The sequence below is a fragment of the Carassius gibelio genome, chromosome B10 (genome assembly GCF_023724105.1).
Source record: "Carassius gibelio isolate Cgi1373 ecotype wild population from Czech Republic chromosome B10, carGib1.2-hapl.c, whole genome shotgun sequence".
In the NCBI taxonomy this organism is placed as follows: domain Eukaryota; kingdom Metazoa; phylum Chordata; class Actinopteri; order Cypriniformes; family Cyprinidae; genus Carassius; species Carassius gibelio.
Window position 1 is genome coordinate 6,726,306 of NC_068405.1, and position 18,297 is coordinate 6,744,602.

Below are 18,297 nucleotides of genomic sequence, written 5' to 3' on the forward strand. Positions count from 1 at the left end.
TTATCGATATTAAGATATTAACTATTTTACTTCTTTTCGAATTATGAAACGTATGATTTTTTTATGAAAAAAGTTTAATTAATAATTCAAATGGCATAGAATATATATTTTTGATTGATAAGTTTACAAACATAATATGACTTTAATTTATAATTATTTAATCATGTTTATTTTTAGCCTTTTCAAAAGCATAACACATTATACTTAGAAATATGAAAATAAAATAAAAAACTTTGTTTTTGACAACTCCATGAAATATATACAGTATTTAAATAAATATGTATTTACAAATTGTTATCCTATTATTATTATTATTATTATTATTAGGTTGCATCTGATTGAAAATCCGAAACTGTTTTATGTCAGAATTTACATATAAAGTACATAAAGTATTATGACTGCATAAAGTTCAGCATAACACAAGTGATCATGCAAACCAAACAGTATTTCCAATAATTTTTGTTATATTAATTGATTACAGGGGACAGTTTTCATTTTGTAAAAAAAATATATGTATATATATATATATATATATATATATATATATATATATATATATATATATATATATATATATATATATATATATATATATATATATTAAGGGTATGAAAATCCTATAAACATTCTGAAATGACCCTTTTATTAAATATTTAATGTTCTTTCATTTATAAATTATTATCAGATATCCACACTGAAGCTTTAGGCAGGGTGGATTTCCAAACTTTGAGCAGACTCAAATATTTGACACTGTTATGTCAATTCCTGTCAACATATTGATTAAAATACTTAACAAATACAAGGGACTGCGTGTGATTTGATTGGCTTGACGCACAACTTGAGTTCCAAACAAAAGTCTCAAATCAGTAACGCATTATTAATATCTGACAGTATAACGCAGATTTAAAGCTGAGGACATGCACTGGGACCCATGCTAAACGATAGTTAGGAATCATTTGCAAAACATTAACGTTTAATACATCATGTTTAAGCACTCATCCACATGATGTATTGTTCAGCATATGCGTCCTGTAAATGTTCATAAATATCGCAGAACAAACAATATTCATTTTTATTTAATGGCTGATCGCAGTTTATGAATCTCCGTTTGAGTTTCTCAAAGAACTGTGCCATGGAATACACTTTGCACCAGTGGCATTTTGATAAATATTTATACAAAATCCATCAAGCAAAAGTTCCATTTAAGAGATTAAGCTACACAGAAGTATTATAAAGAAAAATTAAACAAATCCAATTCACCGGAATATTAATAATCTTGTCTGCATTATTAAACCAACATATATAAAAAGCAAAGGCGACTACTGCATGATCCATGAGTGAATAATTGAAAGCTGGCTGGGCTTATTGGATGAGTTATAAATCAGATTTTATAACGCTCTCTAGGCCGCAGACAGTGCTGAGTAAGGCTTTTACAGAGAGACTTATTGGCTGTGAGCGAAGGCAGTTTTCAGGTGTTGATATTGGACGGTACAGTCATACGGCGCTCTGCCCCGTGCAGCCGACAGAAAGACAGGCCAAGAGCTCGAGTCCAGCCTCTCTGCCATCGTTAGCACATTTTTCCACTCGTATGTCCTCTGACAACCCCGTCAAAGGACCTTAAAGATCCCTCACTAGGCCTTATTAAAAAGTCATAAAGAGCTGAGACTGAGCAGTCCATTGAAAATGCACTTCCATGTTTAAGCCAATGGGAATTTATATATATATATATATATATATATATATATATATATATATATATATATATATATATATATATATATATATATATATATATATATATATATATATATATATATATATATATATATATATATATATATATTGCTAGTGAACAGATAATAAATACACAAATAATTTCAAAGAAATACCAAGTAATGCATTATGACATTTTGAAGTAGAAAAACTGAAATGTTATTTTCTGATGTACTTCTTTTAAAGCAATGATCTTTGTTCATTTACTCTTTGTTTGTTTTTTTCAGTGCATGCAAAAAATCATAACTGAATTTTAAAAATCAGTTTATAAATATTTATTTATAAATGCAATTAAAGAAAATAAAAATCTATTTATTACATATTTGTAATTTTTCCATTATTTTAATAATTATAAATCAATAGTATATTAATATGTAGTTCATATTAAACATTTTATCAATAACCATAAAATATGTACATTAATACAAATAAATAATTAAAATAATTATAATAATAAAATAAAATAAGATTAAATTGATAACATTTTAATTCTTTCTGGGGAAAAAAGAAGCACAGTTTGAGGTATCAATGCATGCATCACCAACATACTAGATAAGTTATCTATACTGTGAAATTGAATAAAATTGTTTTTATTGTTTTGCTCTTTTTGTCTTATTCTCAATTACAAATATCTAAATATTCTACCAACTTACTTGAAAAGCAAAATCCCTTACAAAATTATATTTAGTTTTTTGTTGTTCATATATATATATATATATATATATATATATATATATATATATATATATATATATATATATATATATATATATATATTAAAATGTAGTGACTTTATGGCTAAAACAAGGGAAAATAGAAGTAAAATAAAAAAGGGGGTTATTTTTCTAACCATACTGGCAGACTTTTTTTTTTTTTCTTCTTGTTTTAGGCATAAAGTCACATCATTTTGTTACATCAATATAATTAGATGCATTAACACATAAGACAAAAATACTAAGGAAGAAAATCATGAAGTGCACTTACTTTAGTTTGAGCAATAATACTAGTGAAGTTGATCTTAGTAAACACTACTAAAATCTATTAACTCAAGTCAAGCTCTCTAAATGCATTTTTCACTGTGTAATACAAAGGTGAATTCAGACTTTCATTATTCATAACAAATGATACGGGTCAATGAAACATAAATGGGAGAGCAGGACAAGAACAGCCACATTAGGAAACGTCTGGAGCGAATTCGGTCAAAAGCATCTGGACTTGGTTTATCCGATCGAATAAACCATGTCCAGATGCTTTTCAATCAATTCACAAAGACGCCTACAATGACCTGGGTGAAGGAAAACCTGTGCACACATATATTAAAGAGAACAGAGATGCTTTTTCCTCTATGAAAGAATAACAGCAATGTTCTCACCCAGGACTGAAACTCTGTCTGTCATACTTTTATTTGGGCTTTTAATACAAAGCTATGAGCAGATAAGGCCAGAATGTGAATGTAGAGATGTTGGATTGTATTCTAAACGTTATAATGAATAGCTGAAGATAATAATTGTTCTTCAGGGAGTTTAGCAGCTGTGGCCGAGAGGAAGATCTCAGTGGAGTCTAGACTTGGTCATTAGTTCTCAAATGTATAAGAATGTTTCTTCAACTATAAACCACTTTTAGCCCTGTGGACTTTTAGGAAATAAAGTGTCTTAATGCATAAAACATAATATCAGTCTTACTTTAGTTTATTTGTTCAGTAAAAAGTCTGCATATGGGTCTATTACAACCGGAAAAGAAATTACGTTAAAAACATCTAGTTAAAAATATAGTTAAGACATGCACAACGTTTTTTTAGAAATAAACTCTTTATATTTGTTTGTAAAGACATTTATATTACAAAATATTTCTTTTTAAACAAAAGCTGTTTTACACTTCTATTTTCAACTAACAATAATAATCAGAAATGTTTCTTGAGCAGCGAATCAGCATTTTAAAGGATCATGTGACACTGAAGACTGGAGTAATGATGCTGGAAATACAGCTTTATAACACAGGAATCAATTCAATCGTACAATATAGTACAATAGAAACAAGTTATTTTAAATTGCAATAATATTTCACAAAATTACTATTTTTACTGTATTTTTAATCAGTTAAATGCAGCCTTGAGCAGAAGACATTTTCAAAAACATTAATACAATTTCACTGGCCCTAAAGTTTTAAACAGTAGTGTGCAGTATATGATTTACATCATTAAACGATTCATAAAAATGTCTTTAAGTAAAAAGTTGCTTGCATATTTAATGCATGTATACACATCTGAATTACTATTTATGTAAATAACACATAACTGAATGATGCAACACTCTACATTATTAATTGTTAATATTGGTTGCACTTTTTGTTTACATTATTACATGTTTTAATTTGTAGCACTTCATATTTTTGTGAGACATTTTTATATTTTAAGACTAAAAGTGAGGGGTTGGGACACACCTATACCAATAAAATAATTTCAAAGAAGAATAGAATTCATACAGGTTTGAAACAACATAACGGTAAATAAATAAATAAAATGATAATTTTATTTTAAGTTGAACTGTCGCTTTAAAATGGAGCAAAAAATGATGTTAAAAAGGGAGGAGAAAAAAAAACATTGAGAAGCAGAAATAATATTTTTTGGTATGACTTTAAACAAAAATGTAGGTCAGTACCAAGGTGTTAATCAGAACAATCTCAAGGTAGTCATTACCTGAGCTTTGCCATCTTACACTATTTTCCTGCTATTCAACAGAATGTTTTGCAGAAATATTTTAAGTAAAATCCTAAATTCAAACTCTCTAACACTACTGTGCTTCATAACTCTAGCAGAGCAAAAAGGTTGTCAAACTGCACATTAAATGACAGGCCCTGTGTGTGAGCTCTCAGACCGTGTTAACAAAGTCCTGTTACATATTCAGTGATGGCAGAAGCATCTCGTTATCTCTCTTCCCTCTTAAATTCGCATATCGCTAATTGTAACAGCGCGGTGGAAACACACGGACGCTTGGCAAATGCGAGCCGAATGAATCATTTACATGATGGATGCTCTCGCTGCAGATGCACGCTGGGTAAAACAACAGCCGGGGACGTCAGTGATGTAATCAATCCAGCAGAGCGCCGGTGATTATATCATCATCAAATAATGAACATCACGGGCATTAAGTGTACGTTACATTCCATGGGCGCGCAAGAGAAGACGGCAGTGAATCTGTTTCATTAAGTCGTTCCATGGAAGCCGACGATGGCTGAGTCAGTTCCAGGCAGAGCATGCTGGGAAAGGCTCGGCGCTATGCCATGCATGGCAGTGGGTCAGAGATTCGCAGGTTTACTGGCGACGGGTGTCAGATTTGTGGCCCGACACTAAAGCTGCCATTGACAGACGATGAGAATCATCTGAGTGTGCAGCGGTCGCTCGGCTGAGGAGGTCGTAACAAGATTGGAGATGAAATGGGGCTCTGCACCGCGTCCCGTGGCAGACCCAGGCGTCCAGGGTCTAGAGCACAGCATCAGGTGTCAATCACTCTCTGCTATCACTGCTTGTACCGGCGTGCAGCGACGCTTCACCACCAGTGGCTCTATGACAGTGAGTGTGTGTCGCACGATCAGAATATAGATGTAGTGTACTTATATTCAGACTCATGACTACATGTTCCAGTTTACACAATTTTCAGCTGTCCATCCATAATTAATATTTAGATATTCAGATTTCTAACAATAAATGGATAGTTAACCCAGTGATTATTTATCTGACTATCTATCTATCTATCTATCTATCTATCTATCTATCTATCTATCTATCTATCTATCTATCTATATATCTATCTGACTACTATCTATCTACCTATCTATCTATCTATCTGACTACTATCTATCTATCTATCTATCTATCTATCTATCTATCTATCTATCTATCTATCTGACTACTATCTATCTATCTATCTATCTATCTATCTATCTATCTAACTGACTACTATCTATCTGACTACTATCTATCTATCTATCTAACTGACTACTATCTATCTGACTAATATCTATCTATCTATCTATCTATCTATCTATCTATCTATCTATCTATCTATCTATCTATCTATCTATCTAACTGACTACTATCTATCTGACTAATATCTATCTATCTATCTATCTATCTATCTATCTATCTATCTAACTGACTACTATCTATCTGACTACTATCTATCTATCTATCTATCTATCTATCTATCTATCTATCTATCTATCTAACTGACTACTATCTATCTGACTAATATCTATCTATCTATCTATCTATCTATCTATCTATCTATCTGACTACTATCTATCTATCTATCTACTATCTATCTATCTATCTATCTATCTGACTACTATCTATCTATCTATCTACTATCTATCTATCTCTCTATCTGACTACTATCTATCTATCTATCTATCTATCTATCTACCTATCTATCTATCTAACTGATTACTATCTATCTGACTAATATCTATCTATCTATCTATCTATCTATCTATCTATCTATCTATCTATCTATCTATCCATCTATCTGACTACTATCTATCTATCTATTTATCTATCTATCTGACTACTATCTATCTATCTATCTACTATCTATCTATCTCTCTATCTGACTACTATCTATCTATCTGACTACTATCTATCTATCTATCTATCTATCTATCTATCTGACTACTATCTATCTATCTGACTACTATCTATCTATCTGACTACTATCTATCTATCTATCTATCTGACTACTATCTATCTATCTGACTACTATCTATCTATCTGACTACTATCTATCTATCTATCTATCTATCTATCTATCTATCTATCTATCTGACTACTATCTATCTATCTGACTACTATCTATCTATCTGACTACTATCTATCTATCTATCTATCTATCTGACTACTATCTATCTATCTATCTATCTATCTATCTATCTATCTATCTATCTAACCTGACTACTATCTATCTATCTAACTGACTACTATCTATCTATCTATCTATCTATCTATCTATCTATCTATCTATCTATCTGACTACTATCTATCTATCTATCTATCTATCTATCTATCTATCTATCTATCTATCTATCTAACTGACTACTATCTATCTATCTATCTAACTATCTATCTATCTATCTATCTATCTATCTATCTATCTATCTATCTATCTATCTAACTATCTATCTATCTATCTATCTATCTATCTATCTATCTATCTAACTGACTACTATCTATCTATCTATCTAACTGACTACTATCTATCTATCTATCTATCTATCTATCTATCTATCTATCTATCTAACCTGACTACTATCTATCTAACTGACTACTATCTATCTATCTATCTATCTATCTATCTATCTATCTAACTGACTACTATCTATCTATCTATCTATCTATCTATCTATCTATCTATCTATCTGACTACTATCTATCTATCTATCCATCTATCCAGTATGTGTAGTTAAGCCACACCCCTGAGTTTACATTCACTAATGTAAACTTCTCTAACTGACTACTATATTGATCTAACTGACTACTATCTGTCTATCTATCTGACTACAATCTTTCTATCTATCTATCTATCTATCTATCTATCTATCTATCTATCTATCTGACTACTATCTATCTATCTATATATCTATCTATCTATCTATCTATCTATCTAACTATCCAGTATGTGTAGTTAAGCCACACCCCTGAGTTTACATTCACTGCAGCATTTTTAGAGGAGCACACAACAGTAATCACCCAGAGAGTAATACTGCTCATGAATAATTCATCAACCTGATGAGTTACGCCCGCATTTCCCATTATCAAGGAAAAAATATTTAAAGCATTTTTGCAGCATTGAGTAAAGAGCCATCAGAGCGTTTAATCCACGAGCAATTTGCCTAAAACACCTCGACGGTTTTACTTGAGGCCACGAGTCATTTTAACATCCATTCTCGAACCACATTGCACAATGCACATGCAACGCTGAACCAAAGACAATGCCACAAGTTACTGAGCAGAGGGCAGTAACAAAGGAAGGGAGCATCTTTCCCTGACTTCTTTTTATTTTTCTCCATGGAAACAAGACAAGGTGGCAACACCTCCCATATGTGAGGAAAAGGGCTCATAGCTGATTTCCCCCCACTTCTCCTCTATGATTGCAATATCAGATGCATTCTCTTACCATGCCATCCCATTGAATAGGGGAAGGAGACCTCAAAGAGGTTGTCATATTTCGTCAGGAGTCTTTTCATTATGGATGCCAGACCTGCAGGAAAGGAAAGAGAGTGAACAATAAAAAAAGGTACAACTGGGAAGAACTGACTTCAATTTTCCACCAATATTGCTTGGGTTTTATCCAGCCTGGTTTCATTACAGACGCCATGCACTTCACCCGAGCGCCTTTCATGGCCAGGAGGTGCATTCATTTTGTTTTTCAGCCAAACAAAACTAGACTCACACACAGAGCCACCAAAACTAAGATGGATGGTTTGCGTCTCCCTTGCTAAATGAAATGACAACATGTATCGTTTCAGAAAGAAGAGACCTTTTGACCGCTCCAGTCAGTAAATTGCATTTGTCCTTCAAGAGTGATTCATGATTTCAAGACATGCTGGTGAATGCAAGATTGTTTTTCCCAGGAAAACAGCAGCTGCCTTGGTAATTTAAAAAAATAATGACAGTAAAATCAGGGCTCAGATTTAATAAACTTTGATAGTGGAACAGCTGAGCCAAAAACAGCATCACGCTTCTTGATCCAACAAGTTAAAAGAAAGTTATTTATTACAAGATGTTGCTTTTGGGTAGTTGCACCTTTATGGCATGATATGGCTAAGTAGATACAGATCTCTGCTTGCAACCCAGAGGATACAGGTTAAACCCTTCAAAAACCTTAGATCATTTTGGTTCTTCTCGGTTGTGAACAGAAATGTGCAGAATCCAGATGGAAAATAGAATAAAAATGACAGTATATAAACTATAGAATTTATAGTATAACTCGGAATGTCACCGAATTTGGCACATTTTGGATAATAAATATAAATACTGTGCTGTACGCTTAATCAAATGGCAATATGCTGATTTTGTCAAGCTAGTGTCTGTGAATATAAAAGCACAAAAAGAACAATTTAATTGTTAATTAAAAAAAATGTGTTATTATTATTGTTGTATTAAATATATTACTATTTTAAAGTAGAAAGTAGTGTTGTCAAAAGACCCGGTACTTCGGTACCAACTCTGTACTGATAAAATTAAAATGTGACGGTAGCATGTTTCTTTAGGTACCGGTGATACCGAGGACCCGGTCAATACGGTTCTTGACGCATACAGCGCTATGATTTCCGCGAAGCAGAAAACGCGGGCAGAGTCTCAAAATCCAGTCATGAAAATGAAAACTTACATTTTAATATGGACAGTCACAGAATTTGTCAAAGTTAGCATAGATTAATCAAATCAAATCTCCATATGGACCAGTATCTGTAAATGTTAAGCCGCTAAAGTTGGTTGAAATTTGAATCCTGCATGTTCTGTGTGAATGAATGAATGGCAGAGACGTGCGGGTTTGTTTACTACATAGACTGAAGTGTGTGACGATTGTAGTAATTTCAGCATCTGCCGTCTCAGTGAGGACATAAATACATCAACAACATCACCAGAACTGTTCTGAGTCGCTTCACAAAAATTTTAACATTTTATTTGAGTAAAACCAGTGTCAAAATAAAAGTAGTCCGTCAAAATAAAAGTTCATTTTTACATAAAGGCATTGTGCTAGAAACGTTACTATTATTTTGTAGAATTTATGTGATACTGCTACTAATGTTGAAAAAAAAAAAAAAAAAAAACTTTTTAAAGAAATAAATCACACAATATTCCTTCCATGTTTTAATTTTAATAGCAAATCCCCTTTATTTACCAAAAAAATTAAATGTGTTTAAATTTCATTAATTAAAAGACAAATTAAATTTGGGTGAAACTTGTTTACCATAATTATATTACTAGTAGAAAAACTTTAAACACAATTGTAAATTACTATAAAGAATGGCATTGGTTTTATTTTTAGTGATAAAAAGTTTTTTTTTTTTTTTATTAGCATATTTTTGTGTTTTGTTTTGGTACAGAAATTGGTACCGAGAACCGTGGATTTTCAATGGTATCGGTACAGAATACTGAAATTTTGGTACCGTGACAACACTAGTAGAAAGTACTTATCAAAGTAATAGAAATAATACAATTTTATTTAACGAATATTACATAATTGTTCTTCCATTCATTTTAACAGTAAACATCTGTTGTGCAGCATTTTTTGCCATACAAAAAAAAAAAAAATTTAAATTAAATAATTTAAAAAAAATGAAATAAAATTTTAATTTTAAAAGGTTAAATTCACTTATTTTATACTTTCATTTAATGGGCACTGTTTTGGTAATAGTTAGATAGATAACTGCATCTTGTTCGCAAACCACCTGCAATTCCTAGCAACTGTGGTAGCAGTTATTTAGTTTTACAACCAAGCATATCGAAAGATGCAATGTAATCAAGTGCACATTGAACATTTTTAAGAGCCAGTCCATGTCAGAGTGGATAAGTGATGCTGTACAGTCCTAGTAAAGTAAAGAGTTCTTGTTCCTAGTAAAGTTTTCCTGTAGCTCAATTGGTAGAGCATTGCGCTATCAAGTGCAAGGTTGGGGGTTCGATTCCCCAGGAACACATCATAGGTGAAAAATTGATAGCCTGAATGCACTGTAAGTCGCTTTGGATAAAAGCGTCTGCTAAATGCATAAAATTGAAATTGAAAATAGTAAAGTATGGCAGATTGCAATTATCTGCTGCATCACTGCATGTAATGCCCAAAATTGTTGCAAGCAGAAAGCCAAATGTATTCAGACCACCTCCCAAATTCATTTGCAGAGTGAACAACTTTCCAGAAACAAATCAAGTGTAAAAACACCCTCTGTAAGTTTGGATAAGAAAGTGTGCTAACGAAGCAATAATGAGTTACATGCATATATATGCAATATAGCCTGAAAAGAGTTGGCCTAAAAACTGCTGAGAGCTCCGGCACTAACTCCGGAAATGTTTGGTTTGTCAGCCGATAAAAAAGATTACATGCTAGGCTGGAAGTCTGTGATCCTCAGGCAGTCTCCTCGACTGGAACAATGGGAGAGCGTCACAGCTCACAGACAATTCGAAACAATTTCCAAATCTCCATGTTAAACAAAAGCTGATGAGCTATTTTCATCTACATTATACATTAGACTGTTCATCTGCATGATTGATGCATTTTTATGTGCATATATCAGAAAGAGTGAGCACATGGTCTCAGTGCAAATGATTAAATACATTAGAGGATTTGAAATGAAGGGTTTTCAGCAGGGATTGGCTGAGTTATCAAATGTAGGTCTACTGACATTATGGAAAGTCTGTTGAACACAATAGTTGGTATAGTTTGAACCCCACAAAGGGAATTATCACTACTGTGGGCACTGATGAAGACACATACTGTATCTCCATTGTGAAAAAGTAGTTAACTTTAGCATACAATTAAAAAGAGCACTTACTAATAAAACAATACACTTTAAAATAATAGACTTCTCAGAACATGCGAGTTGAAGTTATACATTCGTGAGAGAAAAAATGCATAAAAAACTAAATCAGTGGAGTTTAAAGTATCATTCGGTGGCTATTTTTGGAATAAAATCTATACAAATACTCAATTTATGTGATATCAACTTTAAGTTTGGAACATAAAATAACTTGGAATGACTTCTGAGAACATGTGAGATTAATGTAATTTTTTGGACACGTTAAGTGCAATTAAACGAAAACGTGTGTGGTTTAAATGTATGCAATTAGTTAAACATCAGAGTGCTTTTCTGACCCACTTCAGTAGGAATTAATACATATTCTTATGTAATTTTATAACTATATTGTCTTTGAAAAATGTTTTAATTTTTAGACTACTGTTGGTAAATTAAAATATATTAATGTCATGTATATAAATGAATTTTTTTTATTCCATGTAATGTTGAAGTTGCAATTTACTACATTCAAAAATAAAATATTAACATCCTAAAGGTAAGATTATAATCAAGTATATAACGTGCTTTAGTATGCTAGTCAACACATCAAAATGAGTCTACTTTAAAACATGTCAAAGGTTTATTAAAACAATGATTTAAGATGTACTTTAACATCAAACGTTTAATTTTACATTTCTTACAAAGTGCCGTGGACTTGCTTAGAGTACACTAAAGTGGTCTTTTATTTCTTTAACATTTTATTATTAGCAAGTTCAGTTATTAAACTATTTCAGCACTCAGTTTCAGTATTTAACTATACTTTAACCTGTTAGCTGTCACACTTCATTTATTGCCATTTTTCCCATCACATATTTTAGTAATCATCCTAAATTATATATCACTTGAAAGCTTAAACACTCAAAATCCATCTAATGAAAACTACTTTGAAATCAGACATTGCAAACCACGGAAACAGTACCTTAAATCATTTCTGCAGGTTCCTCTCCCTAGTGGGTGCTGTCAAGTGTCATATTACATTTTTTTTTATTAAACTTTTTCTAATTGTAATACTTATTGTTGAAAAGGTTTGAGTCTCAATTTTCCATATTCTGTAACTATTTTGTCAGGGAAGTAATATTGTGACAAATGATTGTACATTTTTGACAGGAAAATGCGATTTAAATAAATAAGTAAATCAATGGTGTTTGGGTGTCATCAGGTGGCTATTTTTGGAATAATGCCAAAACAAAATCTAACCGTAATCTGTTTTTTTATATATAAATATACATATAAACTTTAAATTTGGAACATAATTTAGACATATGGCATTGATTTTATAACAAATTTAGATTCCAAAATATTTAGTAAAACATTTACTTTTTTTAAAATTACATATTTTAGTACAGTACATTTTCTGTACAGTAAACTTGAACTTGTAGAATTTAACACAGTTTTTTTTGATGATTTCACTTCAACAATAATCTGCTGGTTTTCAAAAGAGACTAACATTAGGTTCAAAGCATTCATGAATCACCAAGTGCATTTTCACATGAATGTTCACATTCAATATTATTAAGCACACTTCTTTTATTTGAGAGATTAATGTGGTGTCAATAATTCCAGAAAAAAAAAGAAAGAAACAACTGTTGATGGTTTTTTATGTCACTTACGTTGACGAGAATGCGCTTTAAAGTGAATCAGGTTTTTACTAATCCGGTTAGCGTATTTGACGTCACTTCATGTTTCCTTCAAACGCTGAAACCAAACACAGAGTGTGAAAGTTTCTATAAAACTCATTAACATTTAAAAAGACAAGCCTTCTTTAGATCATAATTGGTCTGTTGCAAGCATTCCAGCACACTATACGTTTGGCTCTGCGATTTGAAGCGGTATATGCATGAAATTGGATTAGCACTCGGTTAATTATCCTCACAAACATAAAAGGCAATATATTCCCAAAAGAAAGCAGATTCCACAAAAGCATCAAGATGTGTCATCAAGCCTTCAAACTACAATTCAAAACAGCGCTTTATCAGAAAAACAAACAACGTCCCTCAAGTCTGGAAATGTCAGAATGTCGACTGGGTGACGGCCTCTGTAATTGGCAGGCTCAAAGCGGGGTTGTGATCTAGTGCGCTTCCCCACCGCTCTTTCTGGCAATGGCTGACCTGCTTGGTAATTTCACTGACGTTTATTTACATACTGGATTAAGTCTGTCAAAACTAAGCCTGTGAGCGTGAGAGACATGTATCCAGGAGGTGAATGTTTATCTGGTGTCACAGCTTCGAAAGCCTCTCCTTTACTTTCACTGGCACTGACAGGGCAACTTTAATAACAACTGAGAAGAGCATAGGTGTGTATGAGTGTGTGTCTACGGACGTCTCAAGTCCAATGGGGAAAAAGGGCACTGGGCGATGTGACAAGGAGACGTGAGGTTTTAAGAAGATATTTTGTCAAAGCAGACATGAGGTAGAGATACAGCAAGGTGTCTAAGGTTCAAACAGAAATGTTAAGCACAGACGTGAACCAAAGGGAGTTTCTAAATGTGAGCTCTCTCCCGCGGCTCTCTTCGTGACTGACAGAATTTAGAGCGTAAAAATACATTTGACTGTGAGGGGAAAAACTTCCTCATAATTCAGTCTTAATGGAATGGCTATAAAGTCACTTCCAAAAGTAAAAGTAACACAATAAATTTAGCTGAACTGTGATATATTTAACTATGTTTGTGCTATTGAGATTTATGCACAAGTGTACTGCAGAACAAAATGACCAATGATTGCCTAAATGTGTGCTTGTATGTATTTATAATAAATATAATATTAATTCATAAAATCCTCTCTATCTCTAAAAATATAAAAATACAAGAATGTGTGTGTGCATATATGTGTGTGTGTGTGTGTGTGTGTGTGTGTGCAGAAATAATTAATAGAGGTCGACCGATGTATTGGTTTTGCCGATTAATCGGCACCGATAGTTGATTGCTGGAGCAATCGGTTATCGGCAAAAATCCATGCCGATAGTTTTCCGGGTGGCGTTCATTGCTGGAGCGGCTGAGAAGGGTCTGTTTTCATTATACAGTGTGAGAGCAGCCTCTAGTGGCTGAAATCACTGACAGCATGTGCTGTTTGTTTAGAAATGTGATGCTGCATGCTGAACAGAGCAAGAAACTTCAGACCTGGATTTAAATACAGCTGACAGAAACTCCTGTCACGCTACAGAGCGCCATTCACATAGTTTTCAGTTAAATTACATTATGTTCCCCCCAAATCGTTATTAATGTACATAATGAATTGTATATAGAGCATTTTCATTGAAACGTTTGTCTCTCTGTGGCTCTAATAAAGTCTGTATGCTTCATTTATAGAGCTATATTATAGATCGCTCTTAGCGTTTGCTCAACACTGAAGTTTTTTTCAACACTGAACTTCAAACTTATCTATGCCTCATTGTTCATTCTTGAAGTAAACTTGTGTGCGTTTGGTGAATAAATATACTGTTTTAGACTACTGCTTGAGTTGAACGTTCTCCTAGAGTTCTCCTAGACTCAGCGCTGCTCTTTTATTTTGATTAGATAATCATTAAGTGTTCAAGAATAGAAGCAGTTAAAGTGTGAGAGTACATTGTAATGGTATAATTGTAGGGCCCTGTGATTTCCGTGACGTGGAAAATGTGGACGGAATCCAGTAATAAAAAAAGATTAACAGTTTAAAACAGAATTGGTCACATTGTGAATGAATTACTCAAAAGTGGTCATTGCACCTAAATCAGATCATGATATGGACTAGTATCTGTAACTATTAAGCCACAAAAATTGATTTAAATATGAATCCTGCCTGTTTTGCATGACTCTAATGAATGGCGCAGAAGCGAGGTTTCATTTATACTGAAGCACGTGTGACACTCGCAGTGATTTTAGCTTCCGTCGTCTCTCTAAATGAGGATGTGAACACATGAGGAACATCTCCAGAACTGCTCTGAGAGAGCTTTCATGAGCATCTGACCATTTGATTTGAGTAAAATTAACGTCATATCACATACACTTAACTGTAAAGGTATTCACGGCAACCAGTCAAAATAAAAGTCCAGTCTATTTTTCAATAGAATGTACATACATAGCCTACTACTTCTACTGCTAAAATGAAACAAACATTATTTTTTAAGGAATAATCACAAAAAAACATTTCTTCCATGTTTTCATTTTAATAGTAAATCCCATTTGTTTGCCAAAAAATGTTTCATGTCTGGATTTGATAACAAAAAACAACACTGAATTTTTGAGGGGGAAAAAATCATAAGGCTTCTTCAGGAAAATAATGAATAAATTAAGTTGTTTTATGGATTCAAATAATGCTAAAACACAGAATTTGGCAACAATAAAAAATATGGTGAGAAAAAATAAAACATTTCATAGTAAAAGTACATGTAATTTTTGTTAAACTTTTATTATCAAATAAAATATCTGTTAAAATGCATAATGCAATTTGCCTATACATAATATGAACATAACCAACTTAAGTACAAGTACATGTATTAAAACAAATATATGCACAAACGGCCTGGTGACGTTTCACTTTACAGCATGATTAAACAATGTTTAAATCCATTGCATTTTAATATTTGGCCACTTGCAGAAACGTTTATTTTGAAATCGCAATGTACAATGTGTTCCTCTAGCTCAAGTGATAGAACATTGCGTTAGCAAGCAAGCAAGCGCAAGGTTGGGGGTTCGATTCCCGGGGAACACATGATAGGTAAAAATTGTTAGCCTGAATGCACTGTACGTCGCTTTGGATATATGCGTCTGCTAAATGCATTAATTTAATTTAATTTACAATAAATGGCATATTTAGACATAGGTTGATGTATTATCCTGTGTATTCTCCTGTGAGTTTAGCCCCATTTACACATAGTCTTTACTGGTAAATTTACAATTAAGAGATCATATTTTCAAAAATCTCGGTAAATATGCTCTTGCAATCATATTGTTCTTATGGAGATGACGTGATTACTCTGAGCTGTTTACAAAGCTCCGCTGCTTTATAATTAGCTTTTCTATGTAAATACGTGCTAGATGGACATCTTTGACCATTGCGCCTCGCAGCTTTTTGTTGCGCTTCTCCATTCATCAGGTCTGCAACTCTGCAATTGGATACTATTTTGCGCTATTATGTGAGTCTCGTGTTTATAAGAGTAAAACATTTTGATTGGCTAGTAATGTTAGTTTGGTTGAGAGTGAAAGCTGCTCCTCTCATATCATCGGTAGGCAAACTCATGGACACGAAAGTGATAAATCAACAAGATTTTTATTATTATTTTTTTAAATATAGGATTATATTTCTGCAGCCAAATACTGCACGCTGGAAATCCATCACGGTGCTAGAGAACTTTAAGCCCTGTACTATATTAATGATGCATAGTTTACATAGGCAAGCAGATGAGGTCGGAATATGAACGCAATCCGCTTAATGGTTCAGTGTTTTTCTTATATATATGTAAATTTATATAAATTTGACAATATGTCAGGTGCTCTGGCTCCCAGAATACACTGGACTATGGTGGCTGGTGTCTCTATTTTCATGTTCTATACCACAGAATCGCCAATAACTAGAGCACTTTCATCAGTTTTCTCGGTGGGTGCGTCATTGAGTGGGGAGAACCTGTTTAATGTTTTGATCGAATGGAAGAGTAGTGTTTTGACCCGTGAATATGCCACCAAAGATAAGTTTGATAGATAATATCAGAAATATGGTGGGAATAAAGTTATATTCTATAAATTAAAAATAAATGTATAATTTATTGATTTATTTATTTACTATTTATCTGGTTTTTGCTAAACCTGTCAATGGTGAAAAGTTGAATTATTAAGAATGAATGAATGAATGAATGAATGAATGAATAATAATAATAAATAAGAAAAAAATAGTAATTATTTTCAAATTTGCACAAGCACAGAATCATTTTGACTAACATTAACAGCAACATAATATGGCACATATTTACATATTGGCAAAAGTATATATATATATATATATATATATATATATATATATATATATATATATATATATATATATATATATATATATATATATAAGAATAATGTAAACTCAAAGTCTTACTGTCTCTTTCTTGGGCCGTGAGGTCAGGGAGACGGAGGACATGTCGTCTTGGCAACAGCAGTGTCTGAAATGGCCAAGTTGCCCAATAGGGCACCACCACCAACCAGTGCTCGTTTTCCACTACCAAACGCTCCTGTGTGAGCAGAGACCAAGCAGTTAATCAAGTACAAACAATATATCACGCTAGTTATTAAAATTTCCAAAGGCCAAGGATAATGTTTGACCTCAGCTATTCTGAATGCTATTGAACAACACTTTCTAAATATGAGACCCTGAAAGCTGTGCAAATGTAGCTTTAAAGTCAAACACATACTCCATCAAGTATACAAACATGAATACTTAGCATATTCAAGTGCACACTCAAGTGCATTTTAAATGCTTTTTTACAAATGAAAGCAAAGATACACGTTTAAAACTAAATGATGATTATTAAATGATGCCAGAAATCTACATATTTTAATCTCAATATAATAATATATATTATTCTAAATTCACAAATACTCAGTTCTTCAGAATGACAGACATACAGAATCGTCTTCTCTGTGCCTGCAAGCTTTGCACAGTTCAATTTTGGCTCATTTGTCAATGCAAATGTATTCAGACTTTGCCAGATTAGTCGGATGGACTCTGTGGACTGTAATTTTCAGCTCATTCTACAGCAGGATTCAAGGACTCTGGCTTGGCCATTGCTGAATACCAACTTTCTTTTGTTCAAGTCATTTCTTGAAGTTGTATTGTGTTCACAAATGTGTACACACACATCTCTGGCAAACTGAATTGGGTTTTCCTGGAGGATCTGCCAGTACCCAACTCTATTCTTGTTGCACTTGATGACTTCAGTTTTGTACATTTGTAATAGTAAGGGAAATTTAAAAAGCATAAACAAAAGCCAAATTGGAATTCA

General features: G+C 32.8%; 1 protein-coding gene across 1 annotated transcript in view; it reads right to left on the minus strand.

Moving 5' to 3' along the window:
• The window catches only part of galt (galactose-1-phosphate uridylyltransferase), a 116,316-nt gene that overhangs the window by 39,854 nt on the left and 58,165 nt on the right, over window positions 1–18,297 (minus strand). The window contains exons 8-9 of the mRNA XM_052567177.1: window positions 17,394–17,526; window positions 7,941–8,024 (exon numbers count right to left, since the gene is read on the minus strand). Of these exons, the coding sequence (XP_052423137.1) occupies window positions 7,941–8,024; window positions 17,394–17,526 (217 nt within the window). The remainder of the gene's footprint in view (window positions 1–7,940; window positions 8,025–17,393; window positions 17,527–18,297) is intronic.